Raw genomic sequence first — 18334 nt, forward strand, 5'->3', positions numbered from 1 at the left:
ACATCACTAGAAACTCATAATGCCCTATCGAGTCCGTAAAGCTGTCTTAGGGACATCTGATACCTTTATCTTCAACTGATGGTAACCAGACCTCAAATCAATCTTCGAAAACAGTTTGGCACCCTGAAGCTGATCAAATCAGTCATCAATCCTCAACAAGGAATACTTGTTCTTGATAATGACTTTGTTCAACTACCGATAGTCTATACATATCCCCATCGAACCTTCCTTATTCTTCACGAACAACACGGGTGCACCCAAAGGCGAGACACTAGGTCTAATGAATCCCTTATCAAACAAATCCTGCAACTGCTCTTTCAGTTCCTTGAACTCATGTGGCAACATATGATATAATGGAATAAAAATGGGCTAAGTGCCAGAGCCAAGTCAATACAAAAAACAATATCCCTGTCGGGTGGAATCCCCAGCAGATCTACAGGAAATACCTCTGGAAACTCATGCACAATAGGTGCTGAATCTATGGAAGGAACCTCCACACTAGAATCACGAACATATGCCAAATATGCTAGACATCCCTTCTAGACCATATGCCGAGCCTTCACATAAGATAATCTTACTGGTAGAAAGGCCATGAATCCCCCTCTACTCTAATCGGGGCTACCCCAGCATGGCTATGGTAACCGTTTTAGCGTGATAGTCCAATATAGCATGATAGGTGACAACCAATCCGTGCCCAAAATAACATCAAAATCCATCATATCAAGAAGCAGGAGATCTATACTAGTCTCAAGGCTCCCGATAGAAACCACACACGAGCGATAAACATGATCTACAATAATAGAATCTCCCATAGGATGTGTGGGTGTAATATGATGAATAAGATCCCTAGCTTAAAACAAGAATTTTTGGTTCATACAAGTTATCAGCTTCACCAACTATGTCGTACGTTAAATCGTATTTTATCTATATCTGGTTCATAGTCCACAAGACACCAGATGAATTCATTATATCCAAAATCCATCAAATTATACTGTCTTTTTTTATTTATTTACTATTTTTTCTATCCCTTTTGAGATATGTGGGGGATTGTTGGAAAACTAGTGATATCTCAAAAAGTAATATCCATCTTGGTTTGAAAAATCTTTTCTCTTTGAAGTATTATTTATATCTACTTATTATTTAGTAAATTATTTTATATTTAATAGAGTCAAACTAGCCATTAACTAGTCTTTGAAGCAATGTCTATATAAATATGGTCTTTGGAGAGCTAAAGACATACTTTATAACACAACCTTTTAAATCTTCTTCTTCTATGTTGGGTTTCTTTATTAAATTTTCTGCTAGTTCTGTTCCAGTTTAATAACTGGAAGAATTTGTTGAATCCTGGGGATACATCTAATTTCATTTTTTATTGTGTAGGGGAAATATCTTTAAGGACAATGTCCTTGACACGCCTCAAGCTTTGATAACTCCTATTCTCTGTAACCAATTTTTTCCAACACGAGCTAGGCTTCTCAGTCCCTAAAATGCACTTTCCACCCTATAAAAGTACTCAATTGTTAACTGATACACCCAAAAATATATCTACCAATGTTGATTTACTCCGATTTGGCTATAGATTTTGGGTATTTTTTTACAAAAATAATTTGAAAACAATGTTTGTTCATGGAATATAATCAGTTTTTGGAAGAAAAAAAATTAGGTTCCCAAAAATTGCTTTAGGGCATTTTGGGTAAGAAAAATTTCTTTCACTCACAAAACTTCAACTTTTTTTTCAAATAAAATACATATCCAAACAGAATTGTTACTTCCCAAAATTATTTTTTAATACAATTTCAAAATTCTTTTTAGGGCGAATGAAAATTTAGTTAGACTTTTTTATTTTTTTGATCTAGATGTCAAATGTTAATGTTGCCATTAAGGGAGAGCACTTAGGGAGATAGAAAGCAAATCAATTTCTTGGGGTTCTTTGCTATATGAGCAGGAATTGGTTGGATTTTGGCAATAAGGCATTTATAAGGCCGCTCTTTAAATTTAGATGCCTTCCTTAGATTAGTGGTTAAATTTGTCTCTAGAAGAAGTTGGATTTCCTTTTCTTTTTGCACACAACGTGACCCAATGACTAACAGGAACGAAATTTAAATAATTTTTTTTTAAAAATGGCCATTTGTGCAAATGCCTGGAAGTGCAGGAAGAGTTAGGGAGAAATTCAAAAATAGCCACATTTACAACTGGTCGTTCAAAATAGCCCAGTTTTAAAAGTAATCGAAATTTAGTCACTTTTCATGTAAAGATAAATCTGAGCGAAAACATTGTTCAAAACACGGAAAATATGTCAGTATATTATACTGGAGTTCCAGCATAAGTATGCTTGAACTCCAGTATATTATACTGGAATTCCAGGATAAGTATACTGGAACTCCACCATAATATGATGGAGTTCCAGCATAAGTACACTAGAACTCCAACATAATATACTGGAGTTCCAGCAAGTATAATTGTCCAGTATAATATACTGGAGTTTGGAGCACCGGTGCTCCAGTCTCCAGTATATTATACACAGGTAAACCATACTCCAGTATATTATGCTGGACCGGTCTTTGTTGCAGCAAATAGTGGCTATTTTTCATTGACTTCGTAAACGCTGGCTATTTTGAATGACCAGTCCGAAAACTGGCTATACCGTGCAATTTTTACGGAGAGTTATACATGTATTATTCCAATGAATCATGGGGCATGAGCACATATAGCCATTCTCATGGATTCTATTTAAAGATAGCCAGTACTTATATTGTCCTAAAATTAAAAATTAAAAATCATAACTTCAAAACAATTTAGGATTTTTTTGGTCCTAAAATATTGAACTGAAATACTGAAATTTAGGACGCACTGCTAATTCCTAAATAATACTTTTGGATAGGTTGTAATGCAGGCACTTTAATACATATACTTTAACATTCAAACTCCACACTTATGTTAAACCATAACTCCACATTCATCTCAATGTATATTAACTCCATATTTCTTTAAGCACAATTACATCAAGAGTCACAATGTCAAGGAATATTTTTCTCAATAATACAACTATTTATTTATTTTTTTCTTTTTCAATTCAAGTGGCTTTTATTTTTTCAACACTGTGCATATTTCTCCTTATTTCATTAGTTCCACTCAAAATCCCCACCAACCACCCCACACTTTAACCTTTACAAAGTTCATAACAATTTAAATGCTCATGAGAGGTTAAAAGGTTCAAATATATGGTTTTCAAACAAAGGGGTAAGGCTTGTAATGTGGTTGTCAACGAAACAGGATTACAGGCTCAAGGGGGTTAACTACGATACATAAGAATTAGGCGGGAAAAATATACATATCTGGCTCAACAAAGAAATGCCTATATCACTTTCAAGACTAAACAAAGCTACTATTTCAATTTGCACACACACGGGGCAAGTTCTTGACATCAAATGCAATGCACTGAATACATACAAACTTCACACAGACATGACATATAACTCACTCAGGATTGTTTTATCAGGACACTCATGTCAAAGCAGTCAAGCAAATTTATGAATCTACGATTTAAGGTACTTACATTAGAGTCAAAAATTGAGCATAAGCATTACAACCAGAGTACAAACTATTCTCAAGGCATAGCAAAATTAAGAGATATCGCTGTAATTTAATTCATCTCACACTAGCTTCTACTCCTAAACAAATAAAGCTAGCTATACCCGGTTCAAACAAAACCCTTGAAAAAAAATCGCGGCACATAGAAAAACCAAGGGGGAATTACTACACTACCTACAAAGAAAATCTTTTTTTTAGACTTAAATCCATTAAAAAAAATAATTAATTAATTAAACAAACACAACTAAAATAGCATAAAAAGTCACCCAGACAATCTCCTTACCCCACACTTAAAATTGTGCATTGTCCCCAATGCACACCAAACTAATAAGAGGTTAAAAAAAACTCCATGATAGGCCAAAGGCTGAAGCACTAGCAGCTCATGAGGTATCAGACTTCTCTCAGGCTTGGTCCTTCGTGCGGGTACCTCACACTTAGTTCCAACCATCTGGTTTGATGTTGCATCCTTCCAATAGCTTTGCTTTTCATGCTCCTAGAAGATAAAAAATCGAAACTACAAAAATAATACAATTTAAAAAAAAAAAAAAGCACTAAAACTGGGTTGCCTACCAAAAAATGCTTGATTTAACGTCGCGGCACGACGTGAACCACTTTCTGCCTCCACTTTGAAATTATGAATTGGATCCCAAGTTTTGATTCTGCTCTATAATCATGCTCCTGGGGTGGTGGAACGAATCTGACTGGCCCAATAAAATAATGTAGTATTCTACACTTTTTGGCCTTTAGATGAGATGTGTATTTCCGACTTTCTGGCAAGAAGAATTCCAGAATGTAGGCATCTTGTTCCTTATTCCTTGTCTCCTCAAGTGGCTCGAATGACTCTATTTCTGTATCATCATCCAAACACAATGTGAAAAAAATACTTGGAGTGTGGACCAATACGTTCAACTATATGAACATTGGGATTGTCTATAACCAATTTCTCCCAACACGAACTAGGCTTCTTAGTCCCTAAAATGCACTTTTCACCCCTTAAAAGTACTCAACTGTTAATTGATACACCCAAAAATATATCTACCAATGTTGATTTACTCCGGTTTGGCTATATATTTTGGGTATTTTTTTTACAAAAATAATTTGAAAATAGTATTTGTTCATGGAATATGATCAGTTTTTTGAAAAAAAGAAAAATTCAAGTTCCCAAAAATTACTTTAGGGCAGTTTTTGGGTGAATTTTTTTCTTTTACTCCAAACTTCAATTTTTTTTCAAATAAAATGCATATCCAAACACAACTTTTACTTTTCAAAATTATTTTTTAACACAATTTCAAAATTCTTTTTTAGTGCGAATGAAAATTTGGTTAGTACAGGGAAGAAACATTTTTATTTTTTGTTCTGGAGATGTCAAATATTAATGTAGTCACTAAGGGAGAGCACTTAGGGAGATAGAAAGCAAATCCACTTCTTGGGGTTCTTTGCTAGATGAAAAGGAATTGGTTGGATTTTTCCATTAAGGCTTTTTAAGGCCACTCTTTAAATTTAGATGCCTCCATTAGATTAGTGGTTAAATTTGTCTTTAGAGGAAGTTGGATTTCCTTTTCTTTTTGCACACAATGTAACCCAATGACAAACAGGGACAAAATTTAAATAAATTCAAAAAAAAGACCATTTGTGCGAATGCCTCGAAGTGCAGGGAGAGTTATACCTGTATTAGTCCAATGAGTCATGGGGCAAGAGCACATATAGCTATTCTCATGGATTCTATTTAGAGATTAGCCAGTAATTATATTGTTATTAAATTTGAAACTAAAAATTATAACTTCAGAATAATTTAGGATATTTTTTGTCCTAAAATATTAAACTGAAATACTGAAATTCAGAACGCACATGCTAATTCCTAAATAATAGCATTTTAAAGTGGCTACCTGGTGTAATTTACTTGTCAATGAATCCAGTAAGACAATGTGATGGGCTTTATTGTGGTATCATTGTTTGAGTTTGAGTTAATGGGCCTCTACAAGTCACTAGCTCCATACTTTCTCTATCTAATTTGTTTTAAGTTTTACATTCTTGCCACACTTCATACAATAAGATAAGAAATTCGGTAACTTTTAGTGGAAATGAGATAGTTGGAAACTTGTAATAAACTGTTCACTAATTCGACTGGTTTGAGAATGATAAGATCCGGAGTAATATTAGTAAGTTTTGTGCACAAAACTAAAGATTATTCTCAATTAAATCTGAAAATGTTAAAATTTTTGACTTACTATTTCAAACATATTGTTATTACCTTTTGTCCATAATCTATCATTGTACGCATATTTTCTACTATTGAAGGAAAATTTGTGTCTGAAAATAAGTTACTCATGAAGAGTTAGTACGTATATATAGTCGTGTGGTTATCATTGTACACATATTTTATACTTTTATTGATGTGCTAAACTAACAGAATATCAGGGTTTGAAGAGTATCTAAAGATCATAGCATTCAGAAAATAATTCTCAAGATCTTTTGATAGAATAGATAAAAATATATTAAAAAATATTGGCAAGTGATCAACGAGCTAGATAATTTCATGTGAAATAGTAAGTAGTTATCATCCCTTAATGAACCTAGGGATGATCTTGGTAAATTAGCAAGATCTTCTTTGTGTAAGATAATTTAGTCAATGGTTAGCTCTAACTTACTATATATCCATTAATTAAGACTTATATATATACTTCTTTGGTAATTAGTTTTAATATATTGCCATTATGGTAAGTAAAACTACAGTATAACATGGAGTATCATTAATATCTTTTAGATATCAAATATTCCTTAATATTTGGTAAGCGTTATGTTTTCTCCACTATAAAAGGAGCACCCATACCATAGAGTTTCTCCAAGCAATTAGAAAAAATATTAAGGACAATAAACTCTTGTTCTATCTAGTAAATCAAGCATATTATGGCTTTTAATCTCCATCTCATTATCACCTTTTTAGCTCTATGTTTGTTTCAACAATGCACTTGCACACATGTTAAATCACTCAATGCATCTTTAGCTGGTTTTCAGCCAGCTGTAGCAACATTTTATGGTGCTCCAAATGGAGCAGGAAGTGGTAATTAATGATGTTATACTCTATGTAAATTTTTTTTTTAATTTGCATACGATATTTTTTCCGTTAATTTCTTTATATTAGAGGCTGTTATCGACACACTGCCAGGGTAATTAAAGTTGATCTTTTTAATTGTTTTTATGAGGTTTGTTATTATTTGGACAATAAAATTGATTTTTATTTTGTCATGCAAGATGGAGGAGCTTGTGGATATACAAATGCTGTATCACAAACCCCATATAATTCCTTTGTATCTGCTGGAAATGCTCCTCTCTTCAGGAAAGGCTTAGGCTGCGGAGCTTGCTACCAGGTCCATATTATTACTTGCCCATAATTTAGTTTTTCGTCACTTCCAAATAACATGTTACAACATATTAAAATGCACTAATTAACAGTTATAAGAGTGAAATCCTTTGATAAATTGCACTAATGTCTAAGACTTCGTTAATTTGCCTCGTCAATGTTATATACTCATGACGTGTACATCTTGTTCAATTATAGGTGCAATGTAATCTAGGCCCTTGCTCAGGAAACCCAGTGACTGTAACCATTACAGATGAATGCCCTAGCTGTTCCGGTGCTGTTCATTTTGATTTAAGTGGAACTGCCATGGGAGCAATGGCCAAGCCTGGACAAGCTGACGCGCTACGTAATATGGGAAATATTGGAGTCTCTTACCAAAGGTACGTATCTTTGTGAATAAAGTTATATACCGATAACACAAAGAATATTTGTTATAAGCAGTTGTACTTGTTATTGTAGGGTACCGTGCGTATACAAGAACACAAATGTAGCGTTCAAGGTGGATCCAGGATCTAATGCTAACTTTTTATCAGTAAATGTAGAGTTTGAAAATGGAGATGGTGATCTTAATTTAGTGGAGCTTGTGCCAGCAAGATCTACACAGTCGATAACTATGAATCATGTATTTGGGGCAACATGGAGTACTAATATTAACCCTTCAGCACAACCTGCTCCATATTCTATTAGGCTCACAACTGAGTTCAATAAGAAACTTACTGTTCCCAATGTCATTCCTGTTGGCTGGAAACCTGGACAAACCTACAATTCCAATGTCAATTTTTGATTGTATTCTTCAACACAACACAAAAATAATGAGTAAAATCAATGTCACAAAAACGACTTTGAAATGTTCTCCTTTTAGGAGTTTAATAAAATTTATCTTTCAAATATTATTATTCAAATGTCCTATTTTTTTATTTTTGTATTTTTTTAATGTTTTTTGTTGCCCTCTTACTGTATGATCCTCGCAAGTAAAAAAGAAAGGGGGAAGTACACGAACAATTATTCTTAAGTCTGCTATTTAGAGATTAGTTAGTACGTATTTTTTCCTGAAATTTTCAGCTAAAAATTATAAATTCAGGATAATTCAATGTGTATATATATATAATTGAGGGCCCTAAGCCCGGCGACGTGGCGCTCCAATTCAGCAGCAAATCCCAATTCCTGCCTCTACACTTAGCATTTTAAAAGTGATACTCCCTCTGCGCGAACAACAAAAAAACTCTCAAAAAACACAAACCTCTTCAGATGCACAGCCGCGTCTTCACACCGATTCTTTACTCTCTGTTTTCTTCCAGTTTCTCTGTACTCCTCCATCCCCTTCACTTTCTCGTACTCCTCCGTCTCTTTCGCTTTCTCTGTACTCCTCCATCTCTTTAAGACCTCTCTCTTCCTTTTTATTTTTACACCCATGACCTGTTTGAAAAAATGCTATACATGGCACCCGGAATCAACAATGTCGGTATGTAATTCTCTCAAACTTAATCTTTACCAATTATGCTTAGCAATTCTAATCTAATCAATCTCTAATTCTATTGAAACATGAAAGAGCATAATTGACGTCAAATATATTAGTAATTGATAAATGATATCATTCACGTTGTTCGAACCCGTCGGGGATTGCCTTCTCTCTCTCGAACTGATAGAAATAATTCATAACTACTGTTTCTGCACATTCGGTAACTACTGCTCTAAACATTCTTAAATACTATTACCATTATTCTTGGCCTAATGAGTACCTAACGAAGGATTATGGAAGAAACAAATGTGTATATTAAGCGGTTATGTGGTGTAATTTCAGGTTTAAATTGCAAAAAAAGCTTTTATTTTTATGTGCTTTATGAGAATAAAATGGAACCTTGAAACTTGGGTTCGTGCTTCTGTATGCTACCAGTTAATTATTTGTTCTCTATGTTGTGTGTGAATTGAGTATTTTCTTTTATGCGAAGTGCCAATGTGCTGAGTGCTCTCTTTTCTCCTCACTGCAATTTTTTTTGTAATTCTTTTTTCATCAGTTTCATTTATTTTACAATTTCCCGTGTGTTCGCGCAATTGTACTGTAATCTTATTTGCCTACTCTATTCCAAAAAATTTCAACGACATAATTTTAATATCATAAGTAACTGATATATGTATAATTCTATTGGGAAAAAAATGATGTTTCTTGCCCCTTGAATCAGCAACTACTGTTGTCGACTCAACATTTCAACTATTGCATTTAATTAGGAAGTATGAAAGTAGCTTCAGTTTTGTTGTTGTACCGCAAATATAAGAATAACATACAGCCAAAAATAAATCTATGCTTTAAGCCTCTGCAAGGTGAAGATACTGATATACTTGGCCAATCTAATTTTATAGGTGTGGGGACACTATGATTGCGAAGACAAAACGCTGTTACGAGATTGAGGTACACTCCAGATAATCTTCGCCACTGAGATTTATGCACAATTCATAACTATTGTTTCTGCACAATTTGTAACTACTGCTCTAAATATTCTTAAATACTATTACCATTATTATTTGCCTAATGAATAACGAACGAAGTTATTTTATCTGGACTGCTATTATCTTTTTGGTAACGAAGTTCGACAACATCTCTCAATGAAGATTATAGTTTACTCATATAGTTTTTTCATCTTCTCTACACTTTTGTGTGCTGTTTGAAGTGACATAGGTATTTAACATTGCTACAATATTGTAATGATCACGAAAAAAATACCACGGCATAATTATGATGGCCATGAACTGAATTTTACCAATTTTATTGTATTATTGCCTTCTCGCTGTTATCCAAGTCCTCTTCCCCCCTTCCAAAAGACACCCTTACCTGGAGCAAGTCAGTTTTATTATAATCTGTAATGTATATAGAGAGAGGGACGTACACTCGGTTACATGACATTCCCACTTAGCAAGAAATGCATTTTCTCCCCCTCTATAGTTTTTCGCCTTTTTACCTTGGTATTTCACTGCCGATCAACATATCTTTCCGCATAATACTAACAAACTGATTTAGATACCCAGCCATCTCTTCCCACACCGATTCTTTACTCCCTATTTTCATGCACATACAGATCAGTTTATTCCCATAATGATTCTTTACTCTCTTTCCACATCCTTCCAAATATTTCATACTCTTTCATTCTCTTTTTACACTATTTCTCTCCACTTTTGCCGAATTTCTCTATACTCCACCCTCTCTACCTTCTTTTTCCTGTTCTTTTTCCCCAAAGTTTAAATTTTGTTCACTCCCTGCTAATCTCTATATTCTTTCATACATTTGTATGCTATCGTGTATCACATTATAGATTACTAATCCCAGTCTTTAATGCGAAAACAAAACTACTAGACAACATATCTATATGTGCAATATACTTTACTACTCATTTGATTCAAATGTTTATCAAAAAGCCGACTGCATACTTTTACCATCAACTGATTGCAGATTTTAATTTTTTTGGCCTTTTGTTAATTGTAGAAAAATTAGTAGTGACATAAGAAACAAGGGTGCATTCCTTTTTAGGCAAGTTTCTATTATTATATACATTCTTCCTTACTTTGAAAGATTTGAATTTTCTAAATATCTTTTAGCCTTTCTATCTTTACCGTCTTTCTACTATTTCACCAATTGAGAAAGGACGAGTAAGAATGAAAAACAGAAGAAGACATGTTGATATCTTTTTCTCTTTGTCTTGCTAAAGTTCTTTTCTCTAAAATCCTTTAAGACCTTAAAAGTAATCACTTCTATAAAGAGAGCTTGTAATTGTTTTACAATATATGACTTTGTTACCAACTTGATCTTCTTTAGAGAGAGAAAAAAAAAAGGGGAATTCTAAGATGAAAGATTGCCCATTGTGTTGCAATTTTTTTGTTTTCTTGCTGATGCTTAATTTTTTCTTCTTCATATGTTTTCTACTGTCAGGGATTTTAAAATGAGCTCAAAAGTGAAGAATAAGAATTACTAAAGACAAGAGAAATGGATATTTGGTGCTTTTCATTTGAGAAATTCACTGGAAGATATGACTTCTCATATTAATGGTAAATTCTAGATTAGCAGTCCTTGAATTAGAGTCTTTACCTTCATCCTTTTGAATAAATATAAATAAAAGAACTTTTCAAGCCTTTTTAACGGCTAAGATTGAGAAGGATGATAATGTTATTGATGGTTGTTACCACAAATGACTGTAGTTGTAGTGAAGACTTACCTTACTATCAGAGGCGGATCCAGAATTAAAACCCTATGGGTTCAACCGTTAAGGTTTTTAGCATTAAACCTATTATACTTATTAAGTTATGGGTTCATGTCTACTATATATTGCAATTTTAGTGACGTTATACACATAAATTTATAATTCGCTTCGAAAGTTATGGGTCCAATTGAACTCATAGCTAAAGTGGTACATCCTCCCCAGCTTACTGTCAAAATGATTGATGACAATGATTTACTTGGTTGTTGGAATGACTTAATTCTAGATGCGGTATTTTGTTCCAACATATCGTGAGTCTCAATATATTGATATGATTTCCTTAATCAAGATTCCAGCAGCCATTAGTCAAGTTGTTATTACCTTTAATATCTTATTCGTTCTGTGTCTCTTCTAGGCACATGATGTCTAAGCAGGGGTTAAATCCGTTGTTCCCAATGGAGGATATTGAAGTAATGGGCATTTGAAATGGCAGGCTCAAACAAACTACAGAAGTTGTTTTCTCTTTCAAGCTTCATGACTTTAAAGGATTCTCCTTACGTTTCTTAGAGCATTTGCAGGGTGATGATATGCACCTTTTATGAGTATGAAATAGATTTTTACTTTTTCCTTGTGCAAGGAGAAGTAAGGTATAGAAACCAAGGGAAATCCTTTTTGCTGCAAGATTCATTCAACAAGATAATGGTTAGCTCTCTGCCTAGCAACAACATTTGTTGGTCATCCTGCCCTTGAAGATGTATTGGAATTTCAATCATCTTAATCACACCTTTCATTTTTCCTTCTTAATCGCTCCTCTTTTTAATCATTGTTGCAGTATCAAATCAGACTAACTCTATTTTTTCTTCTTTAAACTGTGTACCAGTGGGTCGATGTGGATTAACAAATGGCGCTTGAGTCCGAGTTCTTTACGGTATGCATTATTCACTTGTATCAAAGCTTTTCAGTATGGTTTCCATATTTTGATCAACTTGAAAATTCATATCAGAAGAGTATGATAGTAATAAGCGACAGAGACGCAAAAAATATAGAAAGTTGTCCTCAACTTTTAGTTAGAGGATGAATATGAACTTCCTAATTTGGACATTCAATTGAGCCTCTTTACAAGCTAAATATTTAGCGACAGAATCTTGAGGGAAGACAGCCTCTTCAAGAAATGGTTCTGTTCTTGGAATTTTTCATGAAAATATCTTTTTGTCTAGGAATAGAAAGAGTAGGAGATGAGTAAGAGGACTAAGAGATTTGGAGACTCCTTAAGAATAGTCAGATTTGACATAGATGATGAAGACTTCAGTAAGAGCCGGAGATACCTCAAAATGAAATGTTGAACTCTTCAGCGATCACATAAGAGACGCAATGACTGTTACTCTTTTTTGCAGTAAGCTACTTCCATTGTTTCGTTGCTGAAATAGTCTAAAGTTTTGAACTTTAGATTTATTTCTTTTATGAGACTCTACACATCTAAGTTTTTATTAGTTACTGAAGGTGTTTCATCAGTCTTTGAAATAGTTATTTTTTCTGAACTTTAGATTCTTGATGCTCCTTTCTTCTTTTTATGTGACTACAGAAGTTGAGTTCTTTGTGTGTTAGTTAAAACTTTTGAACTTTAGATTCTTGATGCTTGAAGGGTAACACAAATGGGCAATTCATTTGTATCAAAGAAAAAGAGGGAATTTACGTATATAATGTAATTTACTCAGAGCTCTATCTTATAAAAAATATTGATTTTGTAATATACCACATATAATTAATTTTTATGCATATATACTTGAAAATTATCTATTCAATCTCAACTAAATTTATAAAAAGTTTATTTCTAAATATACATTGCTGTTATTTATCAAATTTCCTAGTTTGTCTCCTAAAAAATGGGATGCAAAAATTTAAATTCATGACATATTGACTAATTGCTAAATAGATCTCTTTAGAGTGGCTATCTAATGTCATCTCTACGGGAAGAATGCATCAATATCTGCCCTCCACCCTCGAGTATTCACAATATCCACCCACAAACAATTCCTAAAGTTATGAAAATTTACTAGAGAATCCATCTCTCTCTTTTTTTTTTTTTTTTTTTTTTTTTTTTACTTCTATCTTTCTTTTTTTCTTTTCTCTTCTCTTCATCCGAAAACAACATCATTTTGGCCAATTCAGGAGACTTGTCCCTCCTCGTTTTTAGAAAACTACATTCTACTTCTATTTGAATCTACTAAATTCAATAAGTGCAACCACACAAAAGCCTATAAGGGGTCGTTTGGTAGGATGCGTTAGATAAAATAATGCAAGCAAATATTAGCTTTGTATATTAATAATATCTTGTTTGGTACACTTTTTTAACCTATGTATTAGTTATGCAAGAATTAGTATTGACTATCGAGTTACACCTTCGAACTAGGCTTCTTACTACCTAATTAAAATGCACTTTCCACCATTAAAAGTACTCAATTGTTAACAAAAATATATATACCAACGTTGATTTAGAATAAGGTGCAAATAGAAATGGTGGATGATTTGATTCAAAATTTGCGTTTTGCGAAATACCTAGTGGTCATGCCTTGATTAAGGTGTAATATTTGCAAAAAGATCACCAAATTATTGAACCCTGCTTCCCGTATGTTCATTGTATAGAAAAAAACATCTTGAGGCTACTATATTTAATTTAATTATTCTAAGCATATAAATTTTGCTCTTTGAAAATTCAATGATAAATATCCACATTAACTTGAAAGTTGCTCCTGAGTATGATCTTTGCAAATTCAATCGGATTGTTTCTATTAATAAAAAAAAAATCGGATTGTTTCTTCTTATACAAGTTAAGAATATTAAAAATAAAGATTTATCATATACACTAATAAAAAAATCGCTACCATATTATAACAAGTTAACCTTTTTTATAATATATTAATTAATACTAATCATAGAAATTTTACTTATAATTATCTTATAAGTGACCTGATTGTACAAATATATTATTATGTCAATATATACAACTTAAATTCTAAAAATAAGAAACCAACTAATAAAGTCTCAAAGACAATATTTTCTGTGAAAATTAAAAAAAAAACAGATAGAACCAAGCGATATAACAGGAAAACGCATAAGGACTTTAGTGGTAGTAGTAGTTTTAATTTCTTGGCTTGAAATTGAAGGGATGTGTCTGCCTACTAAAGTGATAAAGCTAATCGAAGCTACATGTAGAAGATTTCTTTGGACCGGAGGAGTGGAATTGACAAAGAGAGCATTACTTGCTTGGGAGAAAATATGTTATTCTGCTAGTGCTAGTGGACTTAATATCCTAGATATAGCTATATGGAACAGAGCAGCGATTAGCAAGCTATTATGGAACCTATATATGTTATAAAAAGGATAAACTCTGGGTTAAGTGGGTTCACAACTATTACATCAAGGATGGACAAATTTGGGGTGCAGTACCTAAACAAGCTTCATGGGTAGTGCAAAAAATTATAAAGATGCAAAGTTATGTCTAGCTAGCCGGGATCGTGGAAGAAGACTTAAAAAGCATGACAACCTTCTCAATCAAGAAGATGTATCTAATGATGAGAGGTGACTTTCCAAAAGTTTAGTGGAGGAAAATGGTTTGCAACACCAGAATTTACGAGGTTCGGTCAACTTTGCCACTCCTCGGACACAACCAATATTTTATTCCACTCCAAAAATACAAGTGAAATAATACTAAAGAAAGAAGATACAAATGCCTTAAACAGATGAGAATGCAAATGAGAGGTGTATTTAAATCCTAAATATTAGGCCTTCTTTTATAGGGGAAAATCCCCCCAACTCTTCTTTTCCCACCGATGTGGGACAAAAATATTTGCCAAACTTAACAAATCTCCACCTTGGCAAAATTCCACATCTTCAATTTTCTCTCAATAACAAATTTTGATTGTGTCTTCATCTTCAATCTTCAGTTTTCAACAATGATGATCAAATCCAAACAATGTTGAAACTTGACCGCAGTCACCACCTTTGTCAGCATATCAGCAGGATTCTCCGTAGTATGAATTTTCTTCACCGTGACTCCTCCTTCTTCTATGATTTCTCGTACGAAATGATACCGAACATTAATATGCTTCGTCCTTGCATGATAAACTTGATTCTTCGCTAATTGAATAGCACTTTGACTATCACAAAAAATTGTGATACCTTTTTGTTCAACACCAAGCTCCTTTAGTACTCCTTGAAGCCAAATTGCCTCTTTCACAGCCTCTATAATAGCCATGTACTCTGCCTCTGTTGTAGACAAAGCAACTGTTGACTGCAAAGTAGACTTCCAACTAACTGGTGCCTTTGCAAAAGTAAACACATAACCAGTAGTTGATCTTCGTTTGTCCAGATCACCCGCAAAATCTGAGTCACAATATCCAACTACAGACTGATTGTCTTCCTGCTCAAAAACTAACCCGACATCTACAGTATTATGAATATACCGTAGAATCCACTTCACAGCTTGTCAATGCTCCTTCCCTGGATTGTGCATATATCTGCTAATAACTCCAACAGTTTGTGAAATGTCAGGCCTTGTGCAAACCATTGCATACATCAAGCTACCAACAACATTTGCGTATGGTACCTTTGACATATACTCTCGTTCAGCTTCATCCATTGGCGACATAGTAGTACTTAGCTTAAAATGGGAAGCAAGTGGAGTACTAACTGGCTTAGTCTTGTCATCTATGCCAAAACGTTGAAGTACTCTCTTCAAATATTCCTTTTGAGATAAACAGAGTTTCTTTGAACGTCTATCTCTAATTATCTCCATGCCAAGAATTTTCTTTGCCTCACCCAAATCCTTCATCTCGAACTCCTTCTTCAGTTGAATCTTCAACTTATCAATTTCTTCCGAATTCTTGGAAGCTATCAACATATCATCAACATATAGGAGAAGATATACAAAGGAACCATCTTTAAGCTTGTGCAAATACACACAATGATCGTATTTGCTTCTCTTGTACCCTTGCCGCAACATAAACTCGTCAAATCGCTTGTACCATTGTCTAGAAGATTGTTTCAATCCGTACAACGATTTTTCAAGTTTGCACACCATATTTTCTTTTCCAGCAACTTTGAATCCTTCTGGCTGAGTCATGTAGATTTCCTCCTCCAAGTTTCCATGTAAAAACGCAGTTTTTACATCCATCTGAACTAGTTCCAAATCCAATTGTGCTACCAAAGCCAACATAATTCTAATGGAGGAATGTTTTACAACTGGAGAAAACACTTCATTGTAATCAATTCCCTCCTTTTGAGCATATCCTTTGGCCACCAATCTTGCTTTGTAGCGAACATCTACTTGGTTAGGAAATCCTTCCTTCTTTGCAAATACCCATTTGCACCCAATTGCTTTCTTTCCCTTCGGGAGATTGGCCAATCTCCATGTATGATTCTGATGAAGGGACTGTATTTCATCATTCATGGCAATCCTCCACTTATCTTCTTCTGAACTTTGGACAGCGTCTTTATAAGTAGTAGGAACATCATCAGCTACAATTGAGGTTGCACAAGCAACCGTCTCTATGAGACGAACAGGTTTCGTTATTGTTCTTTTTGGCCTGCTGGTTGCTATTGATTCAAGTTGTTGTTGAGGTTCCTGAGTTGGAATCTCCTCTACTGGCTCTCCTTCCAGAGGGTAATCTTCATTTGTTTCCTCCTCTGCTTCTTGTGTAGGAAAAATAAATTTTCCCTCAAACTCCACCTGCTTAGAAGCACCTTCATTTTGTTTGGTATCTTCTGTTACCTTATTTACCATAGCAGATTCATCAAAGGTAACATCCCTGCTGAATATTACTTTCTTTGTCATAGGACACCATAAGCGATATCCTTTGACTCCAGAAGTAATTCCCATAAAAATAGCCTTCTTTGCCCTTGGATCCAATTTTGACTCTGTCACATGATAATATGCAGTTGAGCCAAACACGTGCAAAGAGTCATAATCTACAGCAGGCTTTCCATACCATTTTTCAAATGGTGTCTTGCCATCAATAGCAGCAGATGGTAGACGATTAATGAGGTGGCATGCATATGTAATTGCCTCAGCCCAAAATTCTTTGCCCAAGCCAGCATTGGACAACATACACCGTACCTTCTCCAGCAAGGTCCGGTTCATACGTTCTGCTACTCCATTCTGTTGTGGTGTATGTCTGACAGTGAAGTGTCGGACGATGCCATCATTTTCACAGACCTTATTGAAATGATCATTTTTGTATTCACCTCCATTGTCTGTGCGAATACACTTGATCCTCCTGCCTGTTTGATTCTCCACCATCGTCTTCCATTTGAGAAAAATTCCCAGCACTTCATCTTTGTTTTTCATTGTATACACCCACACTCTTCGAGAAAAATCATCAACAAAGGTTACAAAATAGTGCTTCCCACCCAATGAAGGTGTTTTGGAAGGACCCCAAACATCAGAGTGTACATAATCCAAAATGCCTTTAGTATTATGGATCGCTGTACCAATTATCTTTTAGATGATAAGAAGTCAATCATATTGGTCTTAAGTGATACAAGAGTGTATAAGGGTGATTAACCAGTATTAGAAGTTAAACGAATCAAGGATGTTGTAACTCGTATTTTCAGGTAATCTAGCGGTGCTTAATACACTCAAGAGGTCATTTATTAAGGTATTTTAATCATATAATATTCGTATCATAAGTCTTGAAGTCAAACGAGTTATGAAACAAAAGTCGACAAAAGTTGTCGCAACTTAGGTTCATAATTTTACTTAAACATTGGGTCAAATGTTTCTAATCTTTTCTCATAATTTACAAGGAATTACGGGGTGATCTACCAACCAAATTAAATATCTAGGAGTCTAGTTTCCAACTCATTAAACCGTTCATCGATACGATCTCGGAGTAGAGATATATTCGCGTTTTCGCGAGACTGCGCCAAGCACCTCTCTATGGGGCCCACTAAGTCGGTTTAAGATATTTGGACCTATATAGGATGACTCCAACCCGTTTTAAGTCATTTCTTTTCACTATTTTCAGACCTTAGAACCCTAGGAACATCCTCTCAAGGTTCTCTCAAGATTCAAGACCCAAAAAAGGGCAAACAACACAAATCAAGTGTCGGGAATTCCGTGGCGCTAGTAAGTCTCTTGTTCTTCTTGTTGTTGCTCATTTTTGTGTCGTTCCAGCTCGTGTGGGAGGTTGTTTTAAAG

At 34.3% G+C, this 18334-nt stretch overlaps 1 protein-coding gene and 1 long non-coding RNA gene across 4 annotated transcripts; both read left to right on the plus strand.

The window, feature by feature from the left end:
• Positions 1-6466: 6466 nt before the first annotated feature.
• On the plus strand, positions 6467-7749 carry LOC104230875 (expansin-B11-like). Its single transcript, XM_009783771.2, has 4 exons — positions 6467-6652; positions 6844-6959; positions 7151-7332; positions 7412-7749. The coding sequence occupies exons 1-4, from the start codon at positions 6499-6501 to the stop codon at positions 7734-7736; spliced, it is 777 nt and encodes a 258-aa protein (XP_009782073.1). The 5' UTR covers positions 6467-6498; the 3' UTR covers positions 7737-7749.
• Positions 7750-8119: 370 nt separating this feature from the next.
• On the plus strand, positions 8120-12633 carry LOC104230874 (uncharacterized). Of its 3 annotated transcripts, XR_711964.2 has the most exons (5): positions 8120-8414; positions 9311-9359; positions 10872-10987; positions 11552-11838; positions 12017-12633. It is a non-coding gene; the product is annotated as an uncharacterized lncRNA (long non-coding RNA). The 3 variants fall into 3 exon arrangements; XR_011403358.1 differs by lacking the exon at positions 10872-10987 and having other exon boundaries at positions 11552-12064; positions 12354-12633; XR_011403357.1 differs by lacking the exon at positions 10872-10987.
• The last annotated feature ends 5701 nt before the right edge of the window (positions 12634-18334 follow it).

Source organism: Nicotiana sylvestris, chromosome 1, assembly GCF_000393655.2.
Source record: "Nicotiana sylvestris chromosome 1, ASM39365v2, whole genome shotgun sequence".
NCBI lineage: Eukaryota > Viridiplantae > Streptophyta > Magnoliopsida > Solanales > Solanaceae > Nicotiana > Nicotiana sylvestris.

What these genes read in the sequence shown, in the direction of transcription:
- LOC104230875 (XM_009783771.2), top strand. Translation starts at nt 6,499, where the DNA reads ATGGCTTTTAATCTCCATCTCATTATCACCTTTTTAGCTCTATGTTTG. An exon ending in TCCAAATGGAGCAGGAAGTG is followed by an intron (nt 6,653 to 6,843) that starts GTAATTAATGAT and finishes TTGTCATGCAAG; the next exon opens with ATGGAGGAGCTTGTGGATAT. An exon ending in GCTGCGGAGCTTGCTACCAG is followed by an intron (nt 6,960 to 7,150) that starts GTCCATATTATT and finishes GTTCAATTATAG; the next exon opens with GTGCAATGTAATCTAGGCCC.